At 38.8% G+C, this 26,323-nt stretch overlaps 1 protein-coding gene across 1 annotated transcript in view; it reads right to left on the bottom strand.

Annotated features, from left to right (window-relative positions):
- The window catches only part of LOC131219330 (DExH-box ATP-dependent RNA helicase DExH14), a 148,714-nt gene extending 122,924 nt beyond the window's left edge, over positions 1–25,790 (bottom strand). Inside the window, exons 1-9 of the mRNA XM_058214411.1 lie at positions 25,532–25,790; positions 21,870–21,922; positions 9,627–9,795; positions 2,913–3,351; positions 2,691–2,756; positions 2,203–2,307; positions 1,808–2,104; positions 252–368; positions 88–147 (exon numbers count right to left, since the gene is read on the bottom strand). Of these exons, the coding sequence (XP_058070394.1) occupies positions 88–147; positions 252–368; positions 1,808–2,104; positions 2,203–2,307; positions 2,691–2,756; positions 2,913–3,351; positions 9,627–9,795; positions 21,870–21,922; positions 25,532–25,641 (1,416 nt within the window). The 5' untranslated portion in view covers positions 25,642–25,790. The remainder of the gene's footprint in view (positions 1–87; positions 148–251; positions 369–1,807; positions 2,105–2,202; positions 2,308–2,690; positions 2,757–2,912; positions 3,352–9,626; positions 9,796–21,869; positions 21,923–25,531) is intronic.
- Between the last annotated feature and the right edge of the window lie 533 nt (positions 25,791–26,323).

A 26,323-nucleotide genomic window follows, 5' to 3' on the forward strand; every position in this document is an offset into this window, starting at 1 on the left:
AAAAATGGCGTTAATTTCAGTCAAGCAATATAAAATGCCTCTAGAGTAAAACAAACACACATCCCACATCTGTCACTGATTGCACACCTCATGCAGAACAGCAATCATAGCAATGTTTGTCTTGCCAGCTCCAGTTGGTGCACAAACCTGCATGTATTTTATGAATATAAAATGGAAATGAATAAATAAACAGGTTTCCCTAAATTACTGTTAAGCGAAAGCAGAAAGGTTCAAAATTATGAAACAATTACTAGTATATTCTCGTTCGTGTGATATGTAGTTTGATATATGCGGCTCTGAATGCGGTTAAGGGATTTGTAGCCATGGAAGGCAGCCTGAGCAAAGTCATCTAACTCTTTTATCTCTATCTGACAACAGAAGTCAGTCAGAAGAACTGTGTTAACAAAATAAGAAAAAGAAAAGAAAAATATAAAAACAACCGATACTGCAAATTTATACCAGCAATTGTTTAGGCACTCATAAGTAAAGATGACATCTATACACTAAGGAGAACTTGGAGCAAATGCATCTACCTAGCTTAAAAGAATGTACAATATACAAATTGTACATCCAGTTCTTGGCATCCAATACAAATTGCATCTATGAACCAGAAGAGGGAAAAAAGAGTTCCCAACCAGTTTCTGCTTTCTGATTTCAAAGAGAAATATTCTTTGAAACAATGTGATATGAGATCCAGAAAGCAATTTTCCCATACACTATGGACCATGAACAAAGAGAAGATCAAAAGACATCATAGCAAGCCAATTGGCAATATCATTTGCATCCCTTGGTACTACATGAAAAAGAAACATCCCAAAATAGAGAATGGGGAATCTGCAATTGACCATAAACACATTCGTAGAAGCCCAAGCAATCGCATTACATGTCACCCTCCACCATGACTGATCCCCCCCACCATGCTGGCAGAGAGCCCTATCCAATTTTTACCACAAGAATTCCACCCTATTCAGGCTTCAAAGCCCACCAGCCCAGAAATGAAAATATGATCACACCGAGTTCATCACATCCCACCCCAGGATCCTGGGATTACCCTTTGAACTTCGATCAATGTTAAGCTTGGAGGGAAGTACTCCAATCAATGGCTGAAGGGGACAACCATACTCTAATTACAAATTTGCACCATATCATATGTGAAACAAAAATTAATACTGATACTTCTTGCTATAGAATGCCCAAAACACAAACTCCCAATAGATTGAAAATCTGCATCCTCATTTCACTTGTCTACAACATTTCCAAAAAAGCCACCATCCATTAGACAGCATACTGTTTCCATAACATGCATAGCAAGTCCTTTTCACTTGTTAAAAAGAACTGCAAAGAACATCCGTAAGAAATGCAGGTTTTTCAATGCTTCATCTATTACAGCATATGCAGTACGTGAGTATATATACAAGGAATAAAAGACAGAAGATCCTGCAACAAAACAAATCATGAAGATCTTCATGCATATGGAGAGAGAATAAAGTAACTCCCATCTTTTTAGTCCAGCATTCTTCTTCTATTTGCTATTTTGATAATTCAGCCCCTTGCTTGATAATTACAGAGGTGTGCTCAATATTAAAACAGATGCAGAATAAAGGTTTCTAAGTGCAGACCTTATATGTGCTCAATCTTAAAGAAGATGCAGAATAAAGATTTCTAAGTGACTACCAAAGAAATCATACAAAGAACCAATTTACAATTGATGCAAGTACAACCAAAAAAAAAACAAAAACAAAAACAAAAATAATAATAATTAAACAAAAAATAAGAAAGAGGGCAAGAGAAAGACAACTGAAGGTACCAGTCTCTCCCCAGGCTTCATTTGGGCTGTTGGTGTGGGGGGGATTCTGACTTCTTCATATCCCTTAAAATGCTTCCTTAGAGTTCCTTGAGGAAGAGCAGTAACAGATAGAGGCCCTTGGCCAGTCCCAATCAGATCATCGAAGAGGCCTTTTCTCTCACTAGCTTGAAGTAAAGAAGAAAAACTTGCTGCATGAAAATCATCCTCGACTGCATGTTCTGTCCCACGTTTATGTCGCTTTTCCTCCTTCCGCCGAAGTTTATCAATTTGCCGTTCAGATTCTGTTTGAATGGTAACCTTGATAAAGATTGAAAGTAACGTTCAGATGATCTATCCAAAGAACAGACTCATACTCGAGACAGAATAACCTCATGATGGATATAATGGATTAATACCTGAGTTCCATAGCTAGGCATACGAGGTTGAGCAATTGATGTCGTTTTCTCAGATTTTAGTATAAAAATCCCATTGCGGATGGCATCAACAAGTTCCTTACGGTGCTGCAAGAGGAGACAATTTCAGCATAAGTTCAGAAAGAAGCAAGATGGAATTGCTGGTAGGTGCCTGCAACCCAGAATCAAGTCAAATTTCAACTTGTATTTCTGTGTTTGTACAAGTGAAAATGAATCGATAACCAACTTGAATTTAACCGAAGGTTTTCAATTAAATGCCCAGTCTTGGGAATCCACTCATGTGGTAGCAGGACAACCGAAATAACATTTTTGGTTCACATATAATACACAATCATGAGTCAATGATACTTCAGCATCCTTGACCATATGCTACCTACTCCAAAAGAGTAACTCTCAGCTAATAGGTCAGCATCCGGGGGGGGGGAGGGATTGGATCACATAGAAGTAATACAAGAGTTCATGATCCTCACCGATAAGAGATCCTGCACTGTTTCAAAGGAACTATCTCCAACAAGATCCAATAAATCGCCGGCGATCTAAACAACATAGTTTGCAAAGGTGATCAGTAGTTCAAGAACACAGTAGGAAATTGACATTGCAAATTCTTTTCCTTCATATAGCTTTGTCTGCATTGGAATGCACAAGCAACAAAAAAATGGCAAATAGTTAATTAAGGAGATGATCAACAATACCTCATCACCTGCTTTGTCTGATTCAAGCACACGACAAAGAGCCATTGCTAATTCATCTCCAGAAAGCTGCGAGCCACCTTTCCTGACTATTAGGTCGCATGCATTTTTTAACCATCTCAAATTCACATTTTCCTTGTCAATAGCTGAGTGGTGATATGCAGATTCATGGTCATTGGAGATAGAAGTCTCATAGTTTTCATCGGCCAGGTATACTCCATTTTCCAATGGTATGTCCAAAAGAAACCGAGCCGGTTCTCGGAAAGAAAGATTGGTGCCAAATTCACTTGAATTATCAACATATCCATCAACTGGCCTATCCATGGCAAGCTTAGTTTCATGGTCATTAGACTGCAAAGCAGAAAGCCTTTGAGCTAGTGAAGCAACTTTCTGCAGACTAGCATCTGAAACAGAGTAACCAAGAAGCCTCTGCAATTCCACCCTGAATAGACATTTTTTGAATGGTAATTACAATATGAAAGTAAAAAACTTGCAGTGTCACCAAACTTCAAGGACCAAACATAGGAGCACATACAAATATCCATGTGTGACTTTTTTAATAGTAAAATGCATGTACCTTGGACATGGGCACCACCTACTTTTCTTGGTACCACAAGGCATTTGGTTCATTAATAATTAAGCCAAGAAGTTGGATATTTGATATCTGTAGGTTTGGGTATGCATATGTGCAGTGTGTAACATCCAGGCAATTCTCAGGCCCCTACTATGTGTCAAGCCATCCATGCAAACAAAAGTACAAGATTAGAAAAACTGCCAAATATGTGAGGCATGGACCATTCATCAGTGGTAGCCTCTGTGCCAGTGTTGTAGCCCAAAAGTTAGGCCACCGATTAAACATGCACTTGAATATGGAAATGAGAGATCCACGTTCAATATATGCACACACATGGCACACATTATGATTAGACAAGCTAACTCTTCGAGAAACACATAAAGTGGTGCCCACCTAAGAATACTAATGAGAGAGACTTTTCCCTCCAGCTATTTTTCATATGTCTGAGCCTTTCATGGTTGGAGTGGAAATATCAAATATGGGCTCCCTCTTCTTCATCAATTAGTTATTCAAAATAAGATTTTAAAGATGGCCCACATCTTTATACAGTATAGATGTTTTTTCACTTCTGACAAAAGAGGCCTGTGTCACGGTAATCTCTTGGATTGGTGTAATTTTTTAAGCATCCCACTTTCTACAAGTGTAGTAGAGGATCCAGCATAGTGTGTATACCATAGCAAGCCTCTTATTATATATATATATAGTGTTCGAAATATCGGCATTGTGTTATGTATCGCATCCTTGGGATACGAATACGTATCAGTTATCACATGGTATATATTGGTTGTATCATGCAATGTATCGCTGTTGCTGGAAACATTGGGAAATTGGTCGAATTTTTCAATGAAACTTCAATGATTGTTAAAAAAGACATCAATACACACTTATAAATCAAAACATTATAAAAAACAAGTACACATAATAGGTTTTCTTTGTATGGGGTCCTAATCTGTGCATTGTATAACTGAATTTATGCAACTATATTCAATGTCTATCATATAATTTATAAATGTAAGAAGACGTGTGGAAACACAAGCAATACATTCAAAAGCAAGAAAAGGAATCACTAGATTAGGTTACATACATGTTTAATTTTATGTTTGGACACAAATATTGCAAACGATTTGTGAGAAATTGGAAATTTTTTATTTTTTTTAAATTTTCCGCAACTCGGCCCATCTCCTTCAAATCTCGAAATCGAAGCTCCCAATCCATGATTTTCCATGCAAAACGTGAAAAATCATGGATTTTACAGAAAATAAAAAGATAGAAATTTGAAAATGCTCACCAGATTGAACATGTGGGATATATCACACTACCGTACGTTTTGTATCACACAGGTGGGATACAAGATATATTGTGGGATATATTGGCCGATATCGTTGATATTTAAAACATTGTGCGTGTGTATCCAGCAGTGAGATAGATGATACACAGACACTTGTTGACTACATAGAAATTGCCTTCACTGAATACACATAATTTAAATTGAACTGTCCAGATTGGTGGCCTATTTTAGATGTATCATGAATAAAAGTTAGGATTGTTTCATTAGCTGACCATACGGTGGGTGAACGTTTATCATATGGTTAAAAATTAAAACATCCAATGATCCTTTTTTAACAAAACAACGTGTCGACAAATCAGAGGTTAGGATTTTTTGACCAATCTGATTTTGGGGCTGTGACCTAGCAACAGCAAGTGTGACAATTTATTCAGTTTAATTTGAGTTAATATATGCCTCGTGTACAATTTCTCAATGTTTGCACATAGTGTCATATGCAGCTGGATTATTAAATAACTCCTACTTATTTAAACATGTTACCAATAAGTAAGATTGGAATACTCTACAACACCTGTAAACACCCAAGCTCTGGCCCCACCACAATGTATAAGTAAAATCCACTCCGTCCATCAGGTTCTATCCTTGATTTTGGGCCCCAGGGACAAAAATCACCCAGATCCACAATTCAGGTGAGCCACACTGCAGGGAGAACAATGGGGATGGGATGCCAATCAGAGGTTTGTGCGTGGGGCCACCAGGGTGTGCATCTTCATCACACCCGTTAATCAGGTGTAACTCACCAGGGTGAAGAGAAGAAACAAAAAACAGCCAACTCGAAGATCAAGTGAGCCACACCACATGAACTAAGAGGTTTTAGGAGAAATTTTACATTGTTCCTATTACTGTGGCACATAGGAATTCCTTTTTATAGGCCTGACCTTTTTTTATGTATGGTGAAAATAATCTATCTCACCTGATGGACAATCTATCTCACCCGTAAAAAAAAATTAATATATCTCACCTGATGGACAACCTTTCTCACCTGGGATGGAGTAGATTTTATATAGACAACATGATGGGCCCCATAGAGCCTGGGTGTTTTACGCACTGCGTAAAACAGGTGTTGTAGACAACTCAACTCCAACAAGTTCTGCAGTTTAGTCAATTCAGTAGAGGTCGTGTCCCTTTACCAAGTACTTGTAAAATAAGCTGATTCTACTAGTGTTGTCCAAGGGCCCACAAATCTGTGTAGGTGGTGTCCAACCTGCCATCAGGGTCGCTCTACCATGAATCAGGCCCATCCAACCATCATGTGCGCCACCATGTAAAATTAAGGTTTTTGGATGGTTGTCCATTATTTCTGTGGTGTTGCCCACCTGATGATTATGAATGCCTGGTTTTTTAGGAATCCAATCATCATGGTCGGCCTCACATAATGCACAGGTTGGATGGAATAGATTCCACATGGTAGGCTTAACCATAGAAAACAATGGACCACCATCCAAAAGCCTTGAAATTTAACTAGTGGTCCACATTATAGTTGGATAAGCCTTATTTTTAGGGCATCCAATATTAACGGTGGGGCAACCCTAATGGAGAGGTTAGATGCCAATGCCATCCACAAACAATGGTGGGCCCCACTTGCAACACTTGTACCATAAGCTTTTTTTTATGGGGACGTAAAAATGAAATGCCTAACTTCCAAACCTTACCTATCTACTCGTGTGAATATATCCACATTGTAAGTTACATATTAGTATGCCTTTTATTGTTGCATGTGCAACATCCAATCCATTCATCCAGTGAGCCCCATCATGTCTGTCCCCAGCCTAACAATCAGGCTGGTCAACTCATCAGATGGGCCACACATGTACGTTGATTGTGGACTGTTGATTTCTAACAGTATTCACTGTTGGTTGAGGAGTATGTGTAGGTGCATACAGGTGCAAGGGTATTTTCGGCATGTAAAAATTCTAAAATAGTAGTATAGAAATACTCATAAATAACTATTACAATCTTATGCTCCCTCCATTATCATCATCTTAGACTTCTCCATGTAATTTGGGGTCTGCTTCACAGTTCCACCCAGTACCGCTTCTTCTTCAGTGGTTTTGTTTGAGTTTTACAGGAGGATTTTTCCAGTTTTGAGAAGGAACTGTTCTAGGAAGTAGGAAATCAAAAATATGAAAAGTTATGACTTCCATGGAAATCAATTCCCTTGAGTAGTCATTTGTGTGCATGCAGTCATAAAGGGGAGGAAAGAAACCTTGGAAAATGAATCTCTAGAAAGGTATTCTCTTTATCAGATCTTTAATAAAAGTCCTTGAATGGCCATGATCTTCGGTTAGCCAGCCAGCTTGTGGGACCATCTGACCCCATCTAAGGGATGAGTGGCACAGATGCATAAATCCTCCCTTGGACCATCCATATTTTCCACAAGCCACAATCAGTTCAATTGGACAACTCTAATGATTCAATTTGTGGCAAGAGAAATGGAGTTCCCAATTGATCATATTTGAAAAGATCCGGTCATTGATCTCAATCATCCATCATGTACCCCCAACTAAGGTTGCCCATTCCTCTCAAAAATCACTTTGACTAAATGATCCTATCCATTTGACCAACACCAAGGAGAATTGAAGGTCAATATTAAATCATTGATTATACTTGAAATTTTCTGATCATTAATCTAGACTGTCTAACATGAGGCCTACTTTTGATTAGCAGAACCTCTAAAGGATTACTTCAATCCAACAACTCTAACCACATAATCACTGGCCTGAATCAAATCATAGCTGAGTCAAACTCCCGAGTGATTGTCGACGCCATGAGCAATCCTATCAATGCCTCCTCTTGGAACATTTGGTATCACTTGGGATCAATCAAGTTGTTATGCCAGGCCCTTAACATCAGCTTCGTTCATACGCTTACAGAAGGAAACTCAGTGGCCGACGGGCTCGCCAAGCTGGCCAGCATGGGGGCTTCGAACGCCGTCTTCCTTCAGCCAGCTGACCTCCCAAGATCCATTAGAGGCTCCATGTTTCTGGATAGTGCTGGCCTGGGCCAGATTAGGCTCTCCAGGCCCAAAACTGGGATCGGATGACCAGCTTCTTTGCAGTCTCTGCCTTCGAGTCGCGCTGGAGGCGGATTCTGCCAGTTTCAGGCCCATGGCCTCGTCGCTAGTGCCATATCAAGCAGTCTTCCCTGGGTTTCTCGGTTGCCTCCATGATTGCTAGCATTTCTTCTGCCTCTGTTATTGTGGGCTGGCTGGTTTCAGTTTTTGTAGATTTCCAGCTTGGGTAAAATCCTTGGCCATGTCTTGCTGGTTTTGATGGGCTTGTGGGTAGTTGTTATGTGGAGGCCAGCTTTGCAAATATGCCGTTCATCTCCCGGGCAGATTCAGCTGCTGCTGAGCTTGGGCAGCTTTGGGTCCATGCCATCCTTGTTTTGGTCGCCTTGGCAGCTCTTCCTCTGATTCTTTGGGTGGATTGCCCTTAGCAGTGGACCGATTGCTGTTTCTGGATCTTGGCCTCTATGGGAGGGTTGTTGCCTCCTCTTCCTCTTCTCTCTTTTTGCATTCCTTTTCTTTCTTTCATGTCAGTTAGGTAATATGATAGGTGTGGCCCATTTTTCTTGTGGAGCCCACCCGAATAGCCAAATGTGTACATCCCTCCATTTTTAATGAATCATGGGCTTGGTCCCCATTTCTTTTATAATAATTTTTTTTTTTTTTTTTAAAAGGCTAGCAGAATGGATGCTCTAATGATTGTACTGCAAACAGTCTATTCATAGATCTGGACTATCCATCATTTGGGTCTGCCTTCAACTTTTCCATGATACTCAAGAATCACTTCGAAAGTACAATCATTGCAAATAAAATGGACAACTCTAATTGATTGTATTTGGAAAAGGTCTGACTATCGATCTAGAATGCCAATCATGCAGACCCCACCTATGATTGCCTATGCATCTCAAAAATAGGCAAATTGCCTTTAGGATTTAGATCTTATAGTATCACTTAAGAAGGGCTGAAACAATTACACTAAAATATTTTGAAAGAAAAGCAGTTTCAACAATTTATTATAGCAGCTACTAGACTAGCGATGCTATAGAAGAAGGGTGCTTGGCAATTATGAGGCAACATGAATAGAAAGATGAGGCTGCCAAGAGGAGGATGTTCATGGATATGAGGGAAGACAAGCAATGATAGAATAAAGAATTGGACCATTCAAAACAACATGGTACGAGTCCCAATTAGAGATAAAATGATGGAGAGCGAATCAGATGGTTCGCCCCTGTCCTAAGAAAATCAAGGATAGACCCATTAAAGAAGGAACTTTGATTACGGTTGAAGGGACTGAAAGGAGGGGTAGAGAAGGATCTCGAAGGACTCGGGTTGATGTCGTAAGAAGCGGTATAAAGACCTTTCCACTTATGAAAAATAGGGCATTAGATTGGAATTTTTTGAAAAACAAGAATCGTAAAGCTGACTTCTAGTAGTTGGAATGATGATGATGATGGTGGTTGTGGTGGTGGCTGCAGCGGTGGTGGTGGTGAAATTTGAGAGTGCAGTAAACCATAAATGAAAACATTTGAAACCAGAAATATCACAAGTATAAAATGTTTAATATCTATCCTAACAAGAAGGAAGTCAAATACACAGAACTATAACAAGCAGCATACATGCAGCAGCTTCACAAAATTTCAGAGACACAGTAGTAAACGTGGCACTTAATCAGATAAACCTGACATAAAACTCATATCACCAATTATAAGAGGCCCTGATCACAGCAACCTTCAAAAGAAAGTCAACCTCAAAAGATGCATGTAATAGAAGAAGACAATATCAAATACGTACTTTCTCTCAGCAATACTTTCACTTCCATCGTAATCTGTTCCCAGACCACTGAAAAGATCATAAACAATTTTTGCCACTTCTTGAAATTCTTCTGATACCACTTCACCATTAATCAACTCTACTATTGCCCCAAGAAATTGTCTGTATGCTTGACGTACATCTATAGAGGCTGTAGCAAAAGCAATATATTGTAATGTGAAAACCTCCTAGAAACATGAATTCTTACTTGTAGATGCAAAATAAATAAAGAAGGAAACTTCACAAAAAGTTGTGATGGAATCTAAGAATCGTCTATCTATACAATGAGAAGTAGGGAAAGAGGCTTGGAATCATTTTCTAAATTTCTTTGGCATCTTAGAGGCCTTGTTTACAAAATGGCACAGTTGGTAGGAGGGTGGGCAGTGGCTCATCACAATATTACAATTGTCTTTTTTGGAGGATCATTCCCTTTGCTTTTTCAGCAAAATTTAGAAGGGAATTGCATAGAGATCCTTCCCTCATAGATGAAATCATTTTTGACAAGATAATTGATGAAAGAATTAAAAATAGGCGTTACCACTAGGGCAAAATTCTGAGGTATTAGACTTCATTCAAAGCGATGTTTGGGGTTCAAAATCTTTTGAGAGATGGAAGAAGTCTCTGGACGATTACAATAAAATCAATTTTGACGGAGCTCATGTATGATCCAGGGTGTTAAATATCGATGCCATCACTAGAGGCAATCAGCATGAGATTAAAGTGATCTTTCAAATCTCCGGAGCATTAAAGACTCCAAAGAAGTAGAGGCAAAAGCTTTCCTAAATGAAGTTAAGATTCAGCAATTCCATGTTAGATCATCTTATCATAGAAGGTAACATGATTAGTGATCAGGGTGAGGACAAAGTGATCTTCCCAAGTCTCATTGATCATAACTTCTGAACCTTTCAAAAGATAAATAAATAAAAATAAAAACACGTAAGAAGCACATAACATCTTTGTCAGAGAAATAAAGATTTTTGCACATCATGGCAGCAATTTGCTCGATTAGTTGGACTCTCAAAGGTATGGGCTCTAGACACAAACTTTGATGATTGATAAGATTTATTAGCATGCAATGAGAACAGATTGTTTTCAGCCATACAACAAGAGAGGCAAATGGGATTGTTAACTCCTTCACCAAAGAGGGATTTTAAGAACACCTTTGAGTGTTCATGAGTCTTTACCCTTCTGTATGTTCATGTTCAAAAGTCTTTACCCTTTCTGTCCACACTGTTCCTTCATTACATAGATATTTTTGAGTCTACATTTCACTATATATTATATTCTTGTTTTTTCCCATCCATTTGCTTTTTTCTTTACAAAAGCATCATAATATGTATGAAGGTTTCCTCACGTATTGAGGATAGAGCCTTAGATAGGATTGACCGGCAAAAAAGGATTCACAAAGCTGGCTGCAAAAAACTACAACAAGGCTGTGAAGATAACACTGATAGTATCATATTTTTTGCATATAATGATTGTAGTATTAGATACTAGTCTAGATGTGTTTCCACGCATGCACCACACCACACACCGCGAAGAAGAAAGCATGCATGCCCGCCCACCCACCCACCCACCCCAAAATAAAATAAAAAATAAAAAGGAAACACAAAGGGACACAGGCACGAACACGCACACACAGTTAATGCTAAGATGGATGTATATAACCAATTGACTGTTCAAATATTTCATATCATGTTTTAGTAAATGTATAGCATTTGTAACTTATCTATGTCACAGTGAAGTCCAAACATTCAACCGATGGAAAGACAGTGGTCCTAGAATATAATCTGCAACTGTATCTTGTCCCCCTTCAATTCACAAGAATAACCATAACTTAAAAGCCATTGACGATCACAAACATTATACCATTTACTACAGTTCATGATGTAATTTTTTTTATCGAATAGGACTCAAGTTGAATCATAAACTGCAAGATTTAAGCATGTCGATTCAAGTTGAATCATAAACTGCAAGATTTAAGCAAGACATGATCCACATTTCTTATTAGTGGATGAATAAATGACTTCAACGACAGTTGCAAATGGGACAGGGACCAGGCCAATCCCACTTCAGGCCAGGTTTAGTCTGAGCTAGAGGCCAGCTGGCACAGCTCAAGCTAAATTTTCATGGGCCTTGGCTTTGCCTAAAGGATCGAGAGAAAAGCCAACCAATATATTTAGCATTGCCAGGAGACCAATACGGCAATACGTACTTGGATCACAGGTCAGACCCATCCCATGCCTCGGCAGTTCCAAACTAGCCTTGACAACTCTCAGCCCAGCCAAGCCCTGCCCTGCCCAACCCAATAGCACCACTAACCTCAAAATTACAACACTGATATTGCAACTGAAGCCATGAGCTTAAAACCTACAGTCCTCAGGCCTTACCTGTTGTAATGCCCCGTCACTTCGGTGCCCTTGCGAGCACATATGTGTGGCTTCCTATGTAAAACCCGTAACCCAATACTACTTGAACTATACACCTACGGTACCTCCTTTAAGTCGTCCAACTTTTCCGACGGGACCCAAACTGAGCACGCAAGTACGCATCGGAGAGAACGGAACACTAAGAACTCAAAACCTATGTTGGTGTGACTGTGCCATCGCTGCGAATCCAACAGTACCCCTCGTGCGCCGAGGCGAGCACTCGAACCTAAATCACTGCATAAAGAACGGTTGTCGTTCATGTGCACAAGGAGCTCCAAAACCCTTAAATAGAGTCACAAATTCTACTTTTTTCTTTTTAAAATAAATAAATAAAAAATTTAAAAAAATCAGCTCATTAAGCCTCTTAATCAAGCTTTAATTGTGCCATAAGATGACTATAAACTAGATTAACCCATCATTATTAGCTTTTAATAAATGTAAGGGATGTTTTTCATAAAAGTCAAATGCATTCGCATGAATTAAGGAGAGAGTGTCACCTCATTTATTGTAAAAAATGGTTAAGTTTTGATTAACCATACTTAATGACCATAAGCAATGTATTAAGTTTATTTACCCTAATAAAGAAGTGTACTACCTGACACAGCTTATAGGTACATACAATTGATCATATGTTTTATATTTTCCCAACCAGTAGGAAGGTTGGGTTTATCTTTTAAATTAGAACCTTGCAATGATCACGTACACAACCCGAATACCCGATGAAATTTGAAATAGTGCCTAGAGAGTACATCCCTCATAACGTGACTGCAAATACCCAAAACTCATAACATGACGACCGTTCCGACGAGATGAATTCAACCGTATCTCCCACGCACGGACACGTGACCTTGAATGCAGAATATGGCATGAAGAACTAACACGTTCCCATGTGCAAATGTACATGGAAATGTGTATGAATGACACCATCATGAGATAAGGATGAGTTTATGTTTAGAACCATTCTATAATGATTAATTTAAGCTAAAGATAAACTTAAGTTTTATTATAATGTACCTCATGTCTCATTAAAGCTACTTTATTAATAAGGTTAATGAGGTGGGGAACTTTATTAATTAAAAGTCAAGGCTCTTCCTTGATTTAAAGAGACCAATGACAGCTAGCACATTTTAATTAAGTTAATACCCACTATAAAACTACGTGGAGCATACTTAAGGGGGATAAAACTAGCTTAACTAATCACTAATAAAAAGAAGTTCTTAAAAGTCAAAGGTTTTCCATGATTTAAGGAGACTATGTCACCTCACTAAGTTCTAGAATTTCTTAATTGCGTTTAAAAAGTTATTAAGACCTTCTAATCAAGATCTGAAACAAGATATATAAAGTTAATACTTGAATTAATAAAGCAAGCGTGGTGTAGTCAACAACACGATCCATTAAAACAAGGAGATGTATCCACATGGCCATGATATTTCTAAAAATGGTATGCGAGCCAATAATGGTGAGCAAAAGAGTCTCTAATTAGGTGATTATCATAAGACAATCACCCATGAATCAAGGAGAGCCATCCACCTCATAGATTGTAGGGTTAATCAAAGTTAATTAGTGTATGTCTATATAAAGGGGGCTTGGTTGAATTTTTGGGCACTCAGTGCCCAAACTTCCTACCTCCATTAATCATTTTCCAGCCCCTTTTTAAGCCCTTAAATCACCCTCTAATTAACCCCAATTAATCCCTTAATTCCAAGCTAAAACACCCCTTACAATCAAGGCCATCCAACCATCTAATGTAGGTTCAATCCTCTAACAAGGTGAGTGCACACCCACCTCACTTCCTTTCCTTTATTCTTTTATTTGATTGCTTCCCTCCTAATGATGTAGGTGTGGGACCTGTGAAGCTGGACCCCACGGTGGGGATCATGGGCCATCCGAACGTTCATGAAGCCCAAAAGTTTGGATAATAGAATAAATACAATTATTAGTTTGATCTGGGATCACTGTGGGCCCCACTACAGTGTTATGGCCATCCAACCTATTGGTAAGATCATAATGACCTAAATGAAAGGGCCACACAAAATTCAGGTTGATTCAGTAAGCGTGGGACCCACAGTGGGCCCACTACATTGTGTTCATTGAATCCAAATTGCGCAGTTTTTTTGTAGGGTCCGTTGTGGACCCACCTTGTTGTATGTATAGTAGTACCAACCTGTCCATCTGAGTCTCCAAAACAGACAAGGCAATGGCCCACCATAGGCATGTGTTGTATTTATATGGTCCGCTTGTTTGGACAGTCAGAAACCTCACCGTCGTAATTTTTCTGAAAGACCTCTGTAACTTTATTTACTGCTTATCCAGGGGCCAACCAGCTGGGTGGGACCCAATGTGGTATACCATTTTTACCGTTAAAACTGTTCCAAGGTCCCACCTCCTGTATGAGATTTGTATCCATGCAGTCTGTCCATTTTTCTTTCACAGACAGGACATGAGCCTAAGATTGAAGCAAATCCAATTTCTAAGTGAGTCCCACCACGTAAGACAATAGAATTCGCTGTGATCTACCATGTCCATACATTTTAACAGATCATTTTAGTGCATGAGCCCAAAAACGGAGCCGATCCGAGGTTCAAATGAACCATACCATGCGAAACCGTGTTGATTGAACTCTACCGTTGAAACTTGACAGAGCCAACTGTAATATTCATTTGCCATAAACTGAGATTACACAGATCACTCCAATAATAATAATAATAATAATAGTATCACAAAGAGACAGCGTGTGGGACCCACTTGATGTACAATTATATATCCACACAGTTCATCTGTTGGGCAGAAGCATGGCACCTGTCATTGCCACCTATCTGGGCCCACCAACAGGTGAGACCCACTGCAATGTTTATTTGCCATTTAATCTCCCAAGCCCACTGTTACAGCAGGGTCTGGGAGCCTGCCATTGAAAACTTCATAGGGGTCACCATGATTGGCACACTACACACACAGACTGTCCATCTATTTTCCCGGATAGGGACATCCACCGTTGAAACTTTCTAAGACCCTCGTCTATACGTCTGATCCAGTCCGTCCATCTTATGTGTCACCTTCATTTTAGGTGGGCCACATCGAAGATCAAGCTGATCTAGAACGCAGGCGGGCCGAACACAAGGAACAGTAAGGGTTGAATGCTAACGATTGAAAATTTCTAGAGGGACTCTTTATAATGTGGGTTTACCACCAGCTAAACACAAAAAAAAAAAAAAAAAAATTAATAATAATAATAATAATAATAAAGAATAAAAATAAAAAGAAAGAAAACAATACATGAAGAAAGAGAAGGATAGAGAGAGGGGCGTCCACTCCCTACCCCTCACGTGTATAGGCTGTGGGGCCCGCCATGGACCCCACCTTGATGTTGTGGGCAATCTACACCACCCATCAATTCGCCGAGACCTTTAGGCCATGGACTCAAAAATAAGGCAGATTTAAATTTCAAATGAACCACTGCATAAGAAATGGTGGTGATGAACGTTCTACCATTAAAAACCTTTCTAAGGTCCACCGTGATGTATGTGTCCCATCTAAGCCGTCTATCCACTTTAACAGATCATTTTAGAACATGGGCCGAAAATTGGGCCACACCCAAACTCCGGATGCACCACACAATGGGATTGAACACTCACCATTGAAAACTCCCTAAAGCCCATCATAACATTTACCTACCATCCAATTCCTCCATTAAAAAAATAATATAAAAATATATATAATATAAGGTGGAAAGGACGTCCAAAGGTATGGGCATCCCTTCTTTTTTGTTGTCTTGGTGGGTTGTGGGGCCCACTGTGGACCCCGCCTTGATGTGGGCTATGATCCACACCATCCACCTGTCTTTACATATCATTTTAGGCTTTGGACCCAAAAGATGAATAGATTCAAATCTCAGGTGGGCCATACTATAGAAAATAGTTCTGATTGAGCACCCGCCGTTGTAAACTTTCCAAGGGCCATCGTTTAGGTTGTTTGCCACCTAACCTAGTGGAGGGCCCCACCTAGTCATGTATGGGATCCATCCATTGTGTGAGGGCCTCCTTAAAGAAAAGGATGATGAAATAGATTCAAATCTTAAGTGGAATGTACTATAAGAAATAGGGTTGATTGAACCGTCATTGTTAAGAAAAAACTTCCCAAGACCTACTTTGGTGTATGTGTTACCTATTCACTCCGGTCATCCATTAGCCAGATCATGTTAGGGCATGGTCCTAAAAAAAGAGGAAATAAAATAGATGAAGTTGATCCAAATTTCAGGTGGGTAGCACCATGCGAAACAGTGGGAATTGAACGTTTACTGTTGAAAAACTCTTCTAGGCCTATCATGTTGCATTTTTTCTATCCTGGCGATCCCTCTTAATCACCATATCATTTTGAGAGGTAAGGAAAAAAAGGGGGTAACCATAGGCAGGCCATACCACACGAAACGGTGGAGATTGAACACTTACCATTGAGAATTTCCTATGGGCCCACATGAGGCATTTATCCTCGCCATCCATCAAGCGGGGCCCTCGACGAAACATGGTAGTGTATGGGCTCTATCCATTTCACTCATTAGGTGCATCATCCTCCCAAATTGTAACAAATCCAAATCTCATGTGAACCACACAACAAGAAACGTTTATGATTGAATGACCACCTCCCTAGGGCCCACTGTAAACCCTATCTTCATGTATGTAGTCATATACACGATGTCCATTTAGAGCTCACCGCAATGTACGTGTTTTATCCACGCCGTTCAATCGTTTCGCCAACCAAATAGTACCGATCGTGGAACCCACTGTAGACCTAACCTTGACATGTGCCTTGTACATCTATACTAGTCATACTTGATCCACCTTCATGTATGTGAGTTACCGATGTCATCCACTTGTTGTGGACACACCATGTTTATGTGCAGACCCATTTGTTGGCGGGACCACGTGGAAGTGGGAACCATCATATTATACGAGTTATACCCACACCGTCCAACCACAGCAAACTTTGATGCATATATGGTATATCCAAACCGTTAATCTTAGGATCCATTGTAGCAGAGGAGTGTTACTTGTGTTGTCTAAACTATTGTAGACTCACTGTGATGTTTATTTGCAATCCAACCTATTGCAACCCAGTTGGAAGTGGAGCCCATTAGATTATATTAGTTGTATCAACACCGTCTATCATGTAAAGACCAATTTAATATATGTCGTGATGACCATCCACTTTGTTGGCCCATGAAAAGGGCCCAATCCTGATAATAAAATAGATCCAAAGCCTGGTGGACCTAAAACTATTAAACAAATTCGGTTTGGACCGGGCCAACTTGAGATAGGTGTTAGGCCGAGTGTTGGGCCCGCTTAATTGAAGACTCAGGTGATTTGTAGACTCCACTAATGAGCCACTTAGATATTAGAGTAGTGAACCCATTATCCATAAGGCCCACTTAAAGTAAAGCCTTGTGGGGCCAATAGTGAAAACCATGTTGGGCCAAAGCAGCTAACGAAATATATGTCTTGCAATGAATGAAATGTGATTGTGAATGCAAATAGTGCATTGATTGTGATAATCCTGAATGATGGTAATAGTGTTGATGATTATGGATTAGTAGAGGTATGCGATATGATGCCTTGAATATAGTGATGTTGATTATACTCATGCATCATGGAATGATAGTATCTTCATGTGCACCATAATACCTTCATCTACGCATAAAATATGTTCTTTGCAGTGGGGACAAATGACCTAGAATTGATATAGCCGATAGTAGCACATGATGATTACATATGGATTTCCTAGCCTAAGAGCTAAGCAAACCCTAGACTCATGACATTACATGCATACTACATGCATTTAGATCAATGACTTGCATAATTGGTTGAATTCATGCAAGATCATGACATATATGATGATGGTAATACCACAGTTGTGCCATATAACATGAATTGGATTTTGGTAATGAAATGTGAATCTAAAGTGATGACATGGATTATCCTTTAAAAGGGACGGGACACTGGAAATGTGGAAATGGTAGGGGATGATGTGCAGCGACCCTTGGGTCGAAAGTCCCTAAACCCCGATGGTACCTAGGGATGCCTCACTGTCGGGCCGAGTAGACACATGGGTCATGGATTTAACTACCACTAACGAGGCTTGGTTGAGAAGAGGTGGGTCCAACATGCTTAAGGGTTGAGGTGCGAACAAGGACCAGTCTAACCCGCCGGCGAGGAAAAGCACGAATGAGGTCCGCTACTGACGTGACGAGTAGAAGTCCTACGACACCATCGTAGGGCGGGCATGCGAGATTATTGTCGGTGTCTTGTGCATGGGCATTAATCACAGCGTTTCCCGATATTATACAATTGTCATGATAGGGCATGACAACACGATGTTGATAATATGGCTACGGACTTGTGTGATACGGTTCTACCTGTGGTAACAGACAATGCTTTAAATATTGTAATCGTGTAATGTATCGCACCCTTGGGATATGGATACATATCGGTTATCGCATGGGATATAATATCGGTTGTATCGCATAATTTATCGTTGATGTTGGGAAACATGGGAACATTGGAAAATTAGTCGAATTTTTTATTGAAACTTTAGGGATAATTGAAAAAGACATCAATACACAAAGAAATCAAAACATTACAAAAAAAATTAAAAAAAATTAAAAAAAAATTAAAAGTGCACACAATAGGGGTTTCCTTTATATGGGGTCCTAATATATGCGCTTTCCAACTGAACTTATGCAGTATATTCTAAGTCTATTCATATAATTTATAAATGTAAGAAGCCATGTATGGAAACGAAAGCAATACATTCAAAAGCAAAAGAAGAATCACTAGAAGAGGTTACATGCATGTTTAATTTTGTGTTTGGATACAAAAATTGCAACTGATTTGAGAGAAACTGAGAAATTTATATTTTTCTCAATTTTCCGCAGCTAAACCCATCTCCCTCAAATCTCAAAATCAAAGTTTCAATGATTTTTCATGGAAAACATAAAGAATCATAGATTTGTAACCATTTGGCACTGGTTTAACGTGATTTACAGCAAAAACATGGATAAAAAATTGAAAATGCTCATTGGATCGAATAAGTGGGACATATCGACACTACCTGTGCGTTTCGTATCGCACAGGTGGGATACAAGATATATCGTAGGATATATCGGCTGATATCGTCAATATTTAAAACACTGGTAACAGATACGTGATAGCATGACATGGTGATGTTTGAGCATTGATTCATATCATGATCCCGATGCATATGCATTATATTGCAGTAAATGAGTATCGGCATCGTACCTTACATATTACATGTATTTCGCCATGCATGATTTCTTCATGTCATATTTACCTTACTTGCCCGCATGTAGGACACACCACACTTGCTTTATTAATTCAAGTATTAGCTTTATATATCTTGTTTTAGAGTTTGATTAGAATGTCATAATAACCTTCTAGATGCAATTAAGAAATTCTAGAACTTAGTGAGGTGGCATAGTCTCCTTAAATCATGAAAAACCATTGACTTTTACAAGCTTCTCTTTATTAGTGATTAGTTAAGCTAGTTTTACATCCCTTATGTATGCTCCATGTAGTCTTTATAGTAAGTATTAACGTAATTAAAATGTGTTAAGTGTCATGACTCTCCTTATATCAAGGAAGAGTCTTGACTTTTAATTAATAAAGTTCCCCACCTCATTAGCCTTATTAATAAAGTAGCTTTAATGAGACATGGGGTACATTATCATAAAACTTAAGTTTATCTTTAGCTTAAATTAATCATAATAGAATGGTTCCAAGCATGAAATCATCCATATCTCATGACGGTGCCATTCATACATATTTCCATAGATATTTGTATATGTGAAGGTGTTAGTTCTTCACGCCATATTTTGCGTTCAAGGTCGCGTGTCCGTGCGTCGAAGATACCGTCGAATTCGTCCCGTCGAAACGGTCATCATGTTATGAGTTTCGGGTATTTGCGGTCACGTTATGACTTATGAGGGATGTACTCTCTAGGCACTATTTCAAATTTCATCGAGTATTCGGGTTGTATACGTGATCATTGCAGGGTTCTAATTTGAAAGATAAACCCAACCTTCCTAGTGGTTGGAAAAATATAAAGCATATGATCAATTGTATGTACATATATGCTATGTTGGGTATTACACTTCTTTATTAGGCTAAATAAACTTAATACATTGCTTATGTTCATTAAGTATGATTAATCAAAACTTAACCATTTTCTACAATAAATGAGGTGGCACTCTCTCCTTAATTCATGCAAATGCATTTGACTTTTATGAAAAATATCTCTTACATTTATTAAAAGCTAAAAATGATGGGTTAATCTAGTTTATAGTCATTTTATGGCACAATTAAAGATTGATTAGGAGGCTTAATAAGCTCATGGATTATTTTTTTTAATGTAGAATTTGTGACACTATTTAAGGGTTGTGGAGCTCATTACGCACATGAACGACAATCATTCTTTACGCAGTAATTCGGGTTTGAGTGCTCGCCTCGACACACGAGGGGTACCGTTGGATTCATAGTGATGGCACGGTCGCACCAACAAAGGTTTTGAGTTCTCAGGGTTCCGTTCTCTCAAATGCGTACTTGTGCGCTCAGTTTGGGTCCCGTTGGAAATGTTGGGCGACCTGAAGGAGGTACCATAGATGTATAGTTCAAATAGTATCGGGTTATGGGTTTACATAGGAAGCCGCGCATATGTGCTCACAAGGGCACCGAAGTGACGGAGCATTACACCTGTTGAGGTTAGAAAGTTGACACCATGTGTATTTTATTCTAGTTGTTTCATCACAATGTTGTTTTGGGGCTTGTTTGTCTTTTTTATCTTCTCTAATAAAGCTACTCGTCAAATTCCCAAGTTGTATTCATTTAGAATCCAGTAATACAGTATTCAGACATATGATGCCAGGTACATCTGATGCCTAGTTGTTTACCCAGGTACATCTGTGACGATGCAACTGAAGCGGGCCTTAACTGTTGAGGTAACAAACTTGACCCAAGTTGTATTCATATACCATGTGGCACTCCCATATTGAGACATCTGATGCTCAGGTACTTACCTAACCTTGGACAGACCTGGTTTTCCCAACCCAGACACCCAATGACCAACAGAGCCAGTTGACACTGGCGATCCCGTGCTGACCAGGCCCATTTGCAAACTATCATTTAACCAATATGCTTTTAGGTACATGGCCATGTAAGGTGGAGCCAATGATTTGGGTGGTTAGATTGGGGCACAATCGGCCATGTGTGACATGACTGTGTGCACAGATTTAGATATGGATGGTCCCATTGTATGGAGTAGAGGAAAAAAAAAATTCTCACGAAACACGCGGTCTAAATCGGAGAAGTTTAACATGTAGCAGAGCACAAAGCCACATGCATGCACTCTGCCACTAGACATGCTGCATACATATATCTAAACTAAATTCAAACCATCCAAATAGCACGACCTATCGTAGACAGGGTATATTCCCAGGAAAAATGATTAGATGATCCTGACACTCTAATTAATGAATCTGTTTCATTGAACATGTCTCTGTTTTCTACTACTGTGTTAACTGTCCATTGGATGTCCACCAATGAGCAGACAGGCTTGGCTTCTGGACCATTAAACATACCTGGTGAGGCCCACTGTACAAATATCTCTGGATTTTGCAATCGCTACTACATGGTGTCTTCCCCCTTGGGTGCCCCAATGAATAGGACATTTCCCTAATAGTAATATATATATAGAGAGAGAGAGAGAAGGGGGGAGAGAGATGTTATCATACCTTCTTCCCACTGATGAACTATTTTCTGTGCGAGCTCCAAATCATTGTTTGAACTTCTAGGTCAAAGAGGGACAAAAAGAAAAGATGATTCATAAAAATCATAAAAATAAATAACTTCAAGACAAAATCTTCCATGAAACATCACAAAATTGCAACTATAAAAAATGATATAAAGCTTAGCAGCAGATCATTCCAACAAACAAACATATGCATGCAAGCATGTATCAAACACAACCTATACAAAGTCCCAATGCAAATAAAGAGAGTCACGAAATTCAAATATGCGTGGATGTCTGTACTACGTAAAGGTATCAATGCAGAGCAGTTGAGTTTGTAGACAGCACGATGTATACGTGATCAAATGCAGCCATTACAAAGTTCAACGATTTAGTAGCAAACATCAACATGGAAAACAACAACAGTGTCTCATCAAATTCAAATATGTAGAGATGTACATTATGTGTGTATGTGTGTATGCATGCATGCATGCCTCTATTCAAAGTAAGCCAATGAATTTAGATGCAACCACTATTCTAATGTGACAAAAAAAAAAAAAAAAAAAGGGTAAATGTACATTACATGTGTATGCATGCACGTGATATGAAGAATCAGTTGACCACCTTTTTGTGCATTGCCTTTCGATAGTGGATTGTAGGTAAGGTACTTCACAAGCACTATAATGGAGTGGGTGATGCCAGAAGCCACTGAAGGCTTCTTTCTAGCATGGCAGGGAGAAGGTGTAGGGAGAAAAGGAAAGGTGATTTAGAGGTTTGCTCTCCCCATGGGTATTTGGACTTTGTGGGGTAAAAGGAATAATCAATGTTTCTACAACCTGAGTAGGTCGGTGTTGGAAGCAAGGTATTCCAAAACGGTTATGTAATGGCCATTACATAATGGTAACAATAGTAACTGTTACAGCTGTTACGGAAAAATTAACTCATAATGGTCCAATAACAGCCATAACGGCCCCGTAACGGTCTGTTATGGGGGGCAAAATAGGTTTTTTTTCAAAAAAATAATAATAATAATAATAATCCATAATGGCCGTTAAGGAGCCATAACGACCACCATTACTGTTATGGAAATCGTAATGGTAATGGCGGTGGCCATTATGACCACCGTTACCGTTATGGAATACCTTGGAAATGTTTAGAAATGCCAAGTTGGATGTGCTGGGATGGGCCTAATGTATTGAGTCCTTAGCTGATTGTGATCTTTCCCTCTTGTATTGGGTCTCCCTTTAATAAATTATCATTAACTTTTGGAAGAAAAAAAAATGATTGGAGCTAAAAGGATCATTGTACCTCATGAAATACATTATATTTGTACACATGGATTATTGTTGTTGATGATGATGATGATACATTATTACACAATGTGAATCCGTGCAAAATATGTTGCCCTATGAAGTTCAGTTGTGCCCATCCATTTTCACAATATTTAGAATCATCGACCAAAGTCTGGATAATATCGGTTGATATATCAGCGATATTAGCCAATATTAGCGGTATCACACAGGATATGAAACATCCAAGGAGTTACAAAACTCCCCTATATGGTGTGATATATCGCAGCATCGATAACATTTCACCCTATATCGTCCTTAGCCACTTTATACAGTTCCTTGGTGTCATTGATACCATTGATATGCATTGATGAATACTGGGTCAGCATTGTCATGTTTAGAAAAATCAAAAACAAAAACAAAAAACTATAAAATGGAAAGCAATTTCTTTGGGATTTCTTTGAGGGTATTTATTCTAAATTGCGTTTAGGCAACACCTTTCAAGTTGCTTGGAACAAGAAACACATTTAGGGTGGGGAAATCAAGATCAAAAAGCTACAATGGACTGGAAACCCATTCGGTAAGGATTTGCAATTTTCTTCATTTTAACTTCAATTTTTCGCTAATAATCGGTAAAAGTAGCTTACTGAGCCATGACTACACAAGATTTGTATGCAAAATCACGGATTTGTAGTTCTGATTTTCAATTTTGAAGAAAATCAAGGAATTGGGGAAAATCCCAGGATCTTCCATTTTCACCCATTTAAATTGGAAGTATTATACCAAAAAAGTCATTGAACACTAATTGTAGGCCAATCTACATACTGGAGACAGTTTTGTCATTTTTGAAAAACATTTTTAACCAAAATAGAGAAAATAATTAAAAATTCATTTTTAAAATGTATTGATCTGTAAGTGTAGGATGATGAAAATTTCAAAAATAAAAACATATTTTAATAAAAATTAAAAAATTATTTTTTTTACATTTTTGCCGAGTGTAGTTGATCTATTAGTGAGTTAGTGTAAATGTGTAACTTATATTAGTAAATTAAATAAATATTAATAGATATTTATTTTAAAATTTTTGAAAAATTACTATTAAAACTGAAATTTTTGAAAAATTATGAGACGTGCCTTTGCTTCTTTTCTGACCTTTGGATCTATTAATTGTGTTTTGGTACTAGTATTGTATGATTTATTGAATGATATGAATTCATTTTGAATAAATTGCATCACTTCTATTAGACAGCGAATAGTTTAAGACCCTATACAAAGGAAACTTACCATGCATACCTGTGTTTTCGTGATGTTTTGAGTTCTAGGTGTGTAATCATGTGTCGTTTAACATCTCCTGAAGTTCCGTTGAAAAAAAACCATCATTTTCCAAATGTTTCCCCCAAACAGTGATGCATTCCCCGATACAAGTGTTATTTCCCTTGTGATATCGATATGTTTTTGTATCCCAAGGGTGTCACACATGCATTAATACCGATATGGTTTTGTATCCCAAGGGTTTCATACATGCATTAATACCAATATTGCAAGCATTGGAATCAACCATCTCGTGGTTATTATAAATTATGTTGGCCCCATATCTCATCAATTAACCTTCTACAAGGACGGCGAATGGGTCAGTTATCTAAGCCGTTGATATGAGTGACCCCATCATGGATAGCCCACACCCCCAAAAATCTCTCAGGTGACAAAATCCTAACCCATCCATCAGTCGTAATCTACAAAAAAAAATGCACCAACAGTTCAGTGGCTAGGCGCTTCCAATCTGGGAGATTTCAACGCACAGGGCATCCACGGAATGGCCCGTTATATCAATGGTTCAAATCGCATATACACGGCCCCTACTTGTACAAACTGAAAACACGAGCATTATTCTCGAGTACAGCAACATATAACCAGTGTGACCAATATCACTGACATTTCAAAAATCTCATAATAATTTCGCAAAAATACATAAAACAATATTATCACAGGATTTTCAAAATATCACATTTTAAAAGTGATATCATCACTATATTTACCCAAAAATAGTATTAAAAAGAATCAAACAACTCATTATATGAATATATGCTTCAAAATTTTAAATTATTAACTAATTTTAAATAATTATTTGTAAATCTTTTTTTTTTCAGCAAGATTTCCTGGTAATGACCCTAAAAAAACCTCAAAATCTGAAAAACTCTCGAGAAATTGACTGGCCGAGAAATTGCCGGAAACGAGATCCGTCATGATGCATATAACACCCCAATTGAAACACAGAGCGGGTATCTACAAGAATACAGAAAATGGAAATGATCTAAAATTGGAGAAACATGTGAGAAGATAGAGATCGAATGGTGGAGATTGTGGGGAGTGTATATACCTTTGGGAAGATTGGTGATTTTGGAGGATGATCCTGCGTTGGAGATATGCATCATCGACGTCGTAGGGATCCCTCAGAGAGCTCGACAGTCGAGGCAGTTGTAACAGCATTTTCAGAAACCCTAGAAATTCGCAGGGAAGAAGGAAGAGGCGAAGAGTAACGATATTAGGCGGCAAAAAGGAATGCCGATGAAGAGAGAGCGAGTCGGTTGAGCTCCTCTTTGAAAAAGAAGCCCGCAAAAGGAGTCCTGTTCGTCTTTAGTCCTTGTGTTGTGTATTTAGCTTGTTCTCCAAGTAAGTCACGTGAGTGTGAAATTTTATTCATGTGTTGAGCTTGTTCTCCAAGTAAGTCACGTGAGTGTGAAATTTTATTCATGTGATGGGGAGAATTATCCACAGCCTATTCGCCTTATTCATTCACATGCTTGTTGCAACAATATTGATTTTTATAAAATATATTTTAATAATAAAAAATAATATATGATATATAAAAAGTTGCTTTGAAAAAACACCGTTTTGTGGGTTTTTAGGAATAGTCTCACATGAAAAGGGAAGAGAAGAAAAAATGGTTTAAATGAAAACAGTGGAGTATTATACTATTTACTCACCTAGTCCCACATATGCGCTCAGGCTCGGGCACGGGCACGGGCTCGGTGCGAGGGCGTGGGCATGGGCATGTGAGGCAATGTGGCTGTAGAGGCGCTAGTGGCGCACTTTGCACTTCGCACATCCGCATCGTGTCGCGGTGGCTAAGATGGGTGACTAGTTGGCAGAGAGACTAGAGGACTGGGAG

The sequence above is a fragment of the Magnolia sinica genome, chromosome 11, assembly GCF_029962835.1.
Source record: "Magnolia sinica isolate HGM2019 chromosome 11, MsV1, whole genome shotgun sequence".
NCBI classification, from domain to species: domain Eukaryota; kingdom Viridiplantae; phylum Streptophyta; class Magnoliopsida; order Magnoliales; family Magnoliaceae; genus Magnolia; species Magnolia sinica.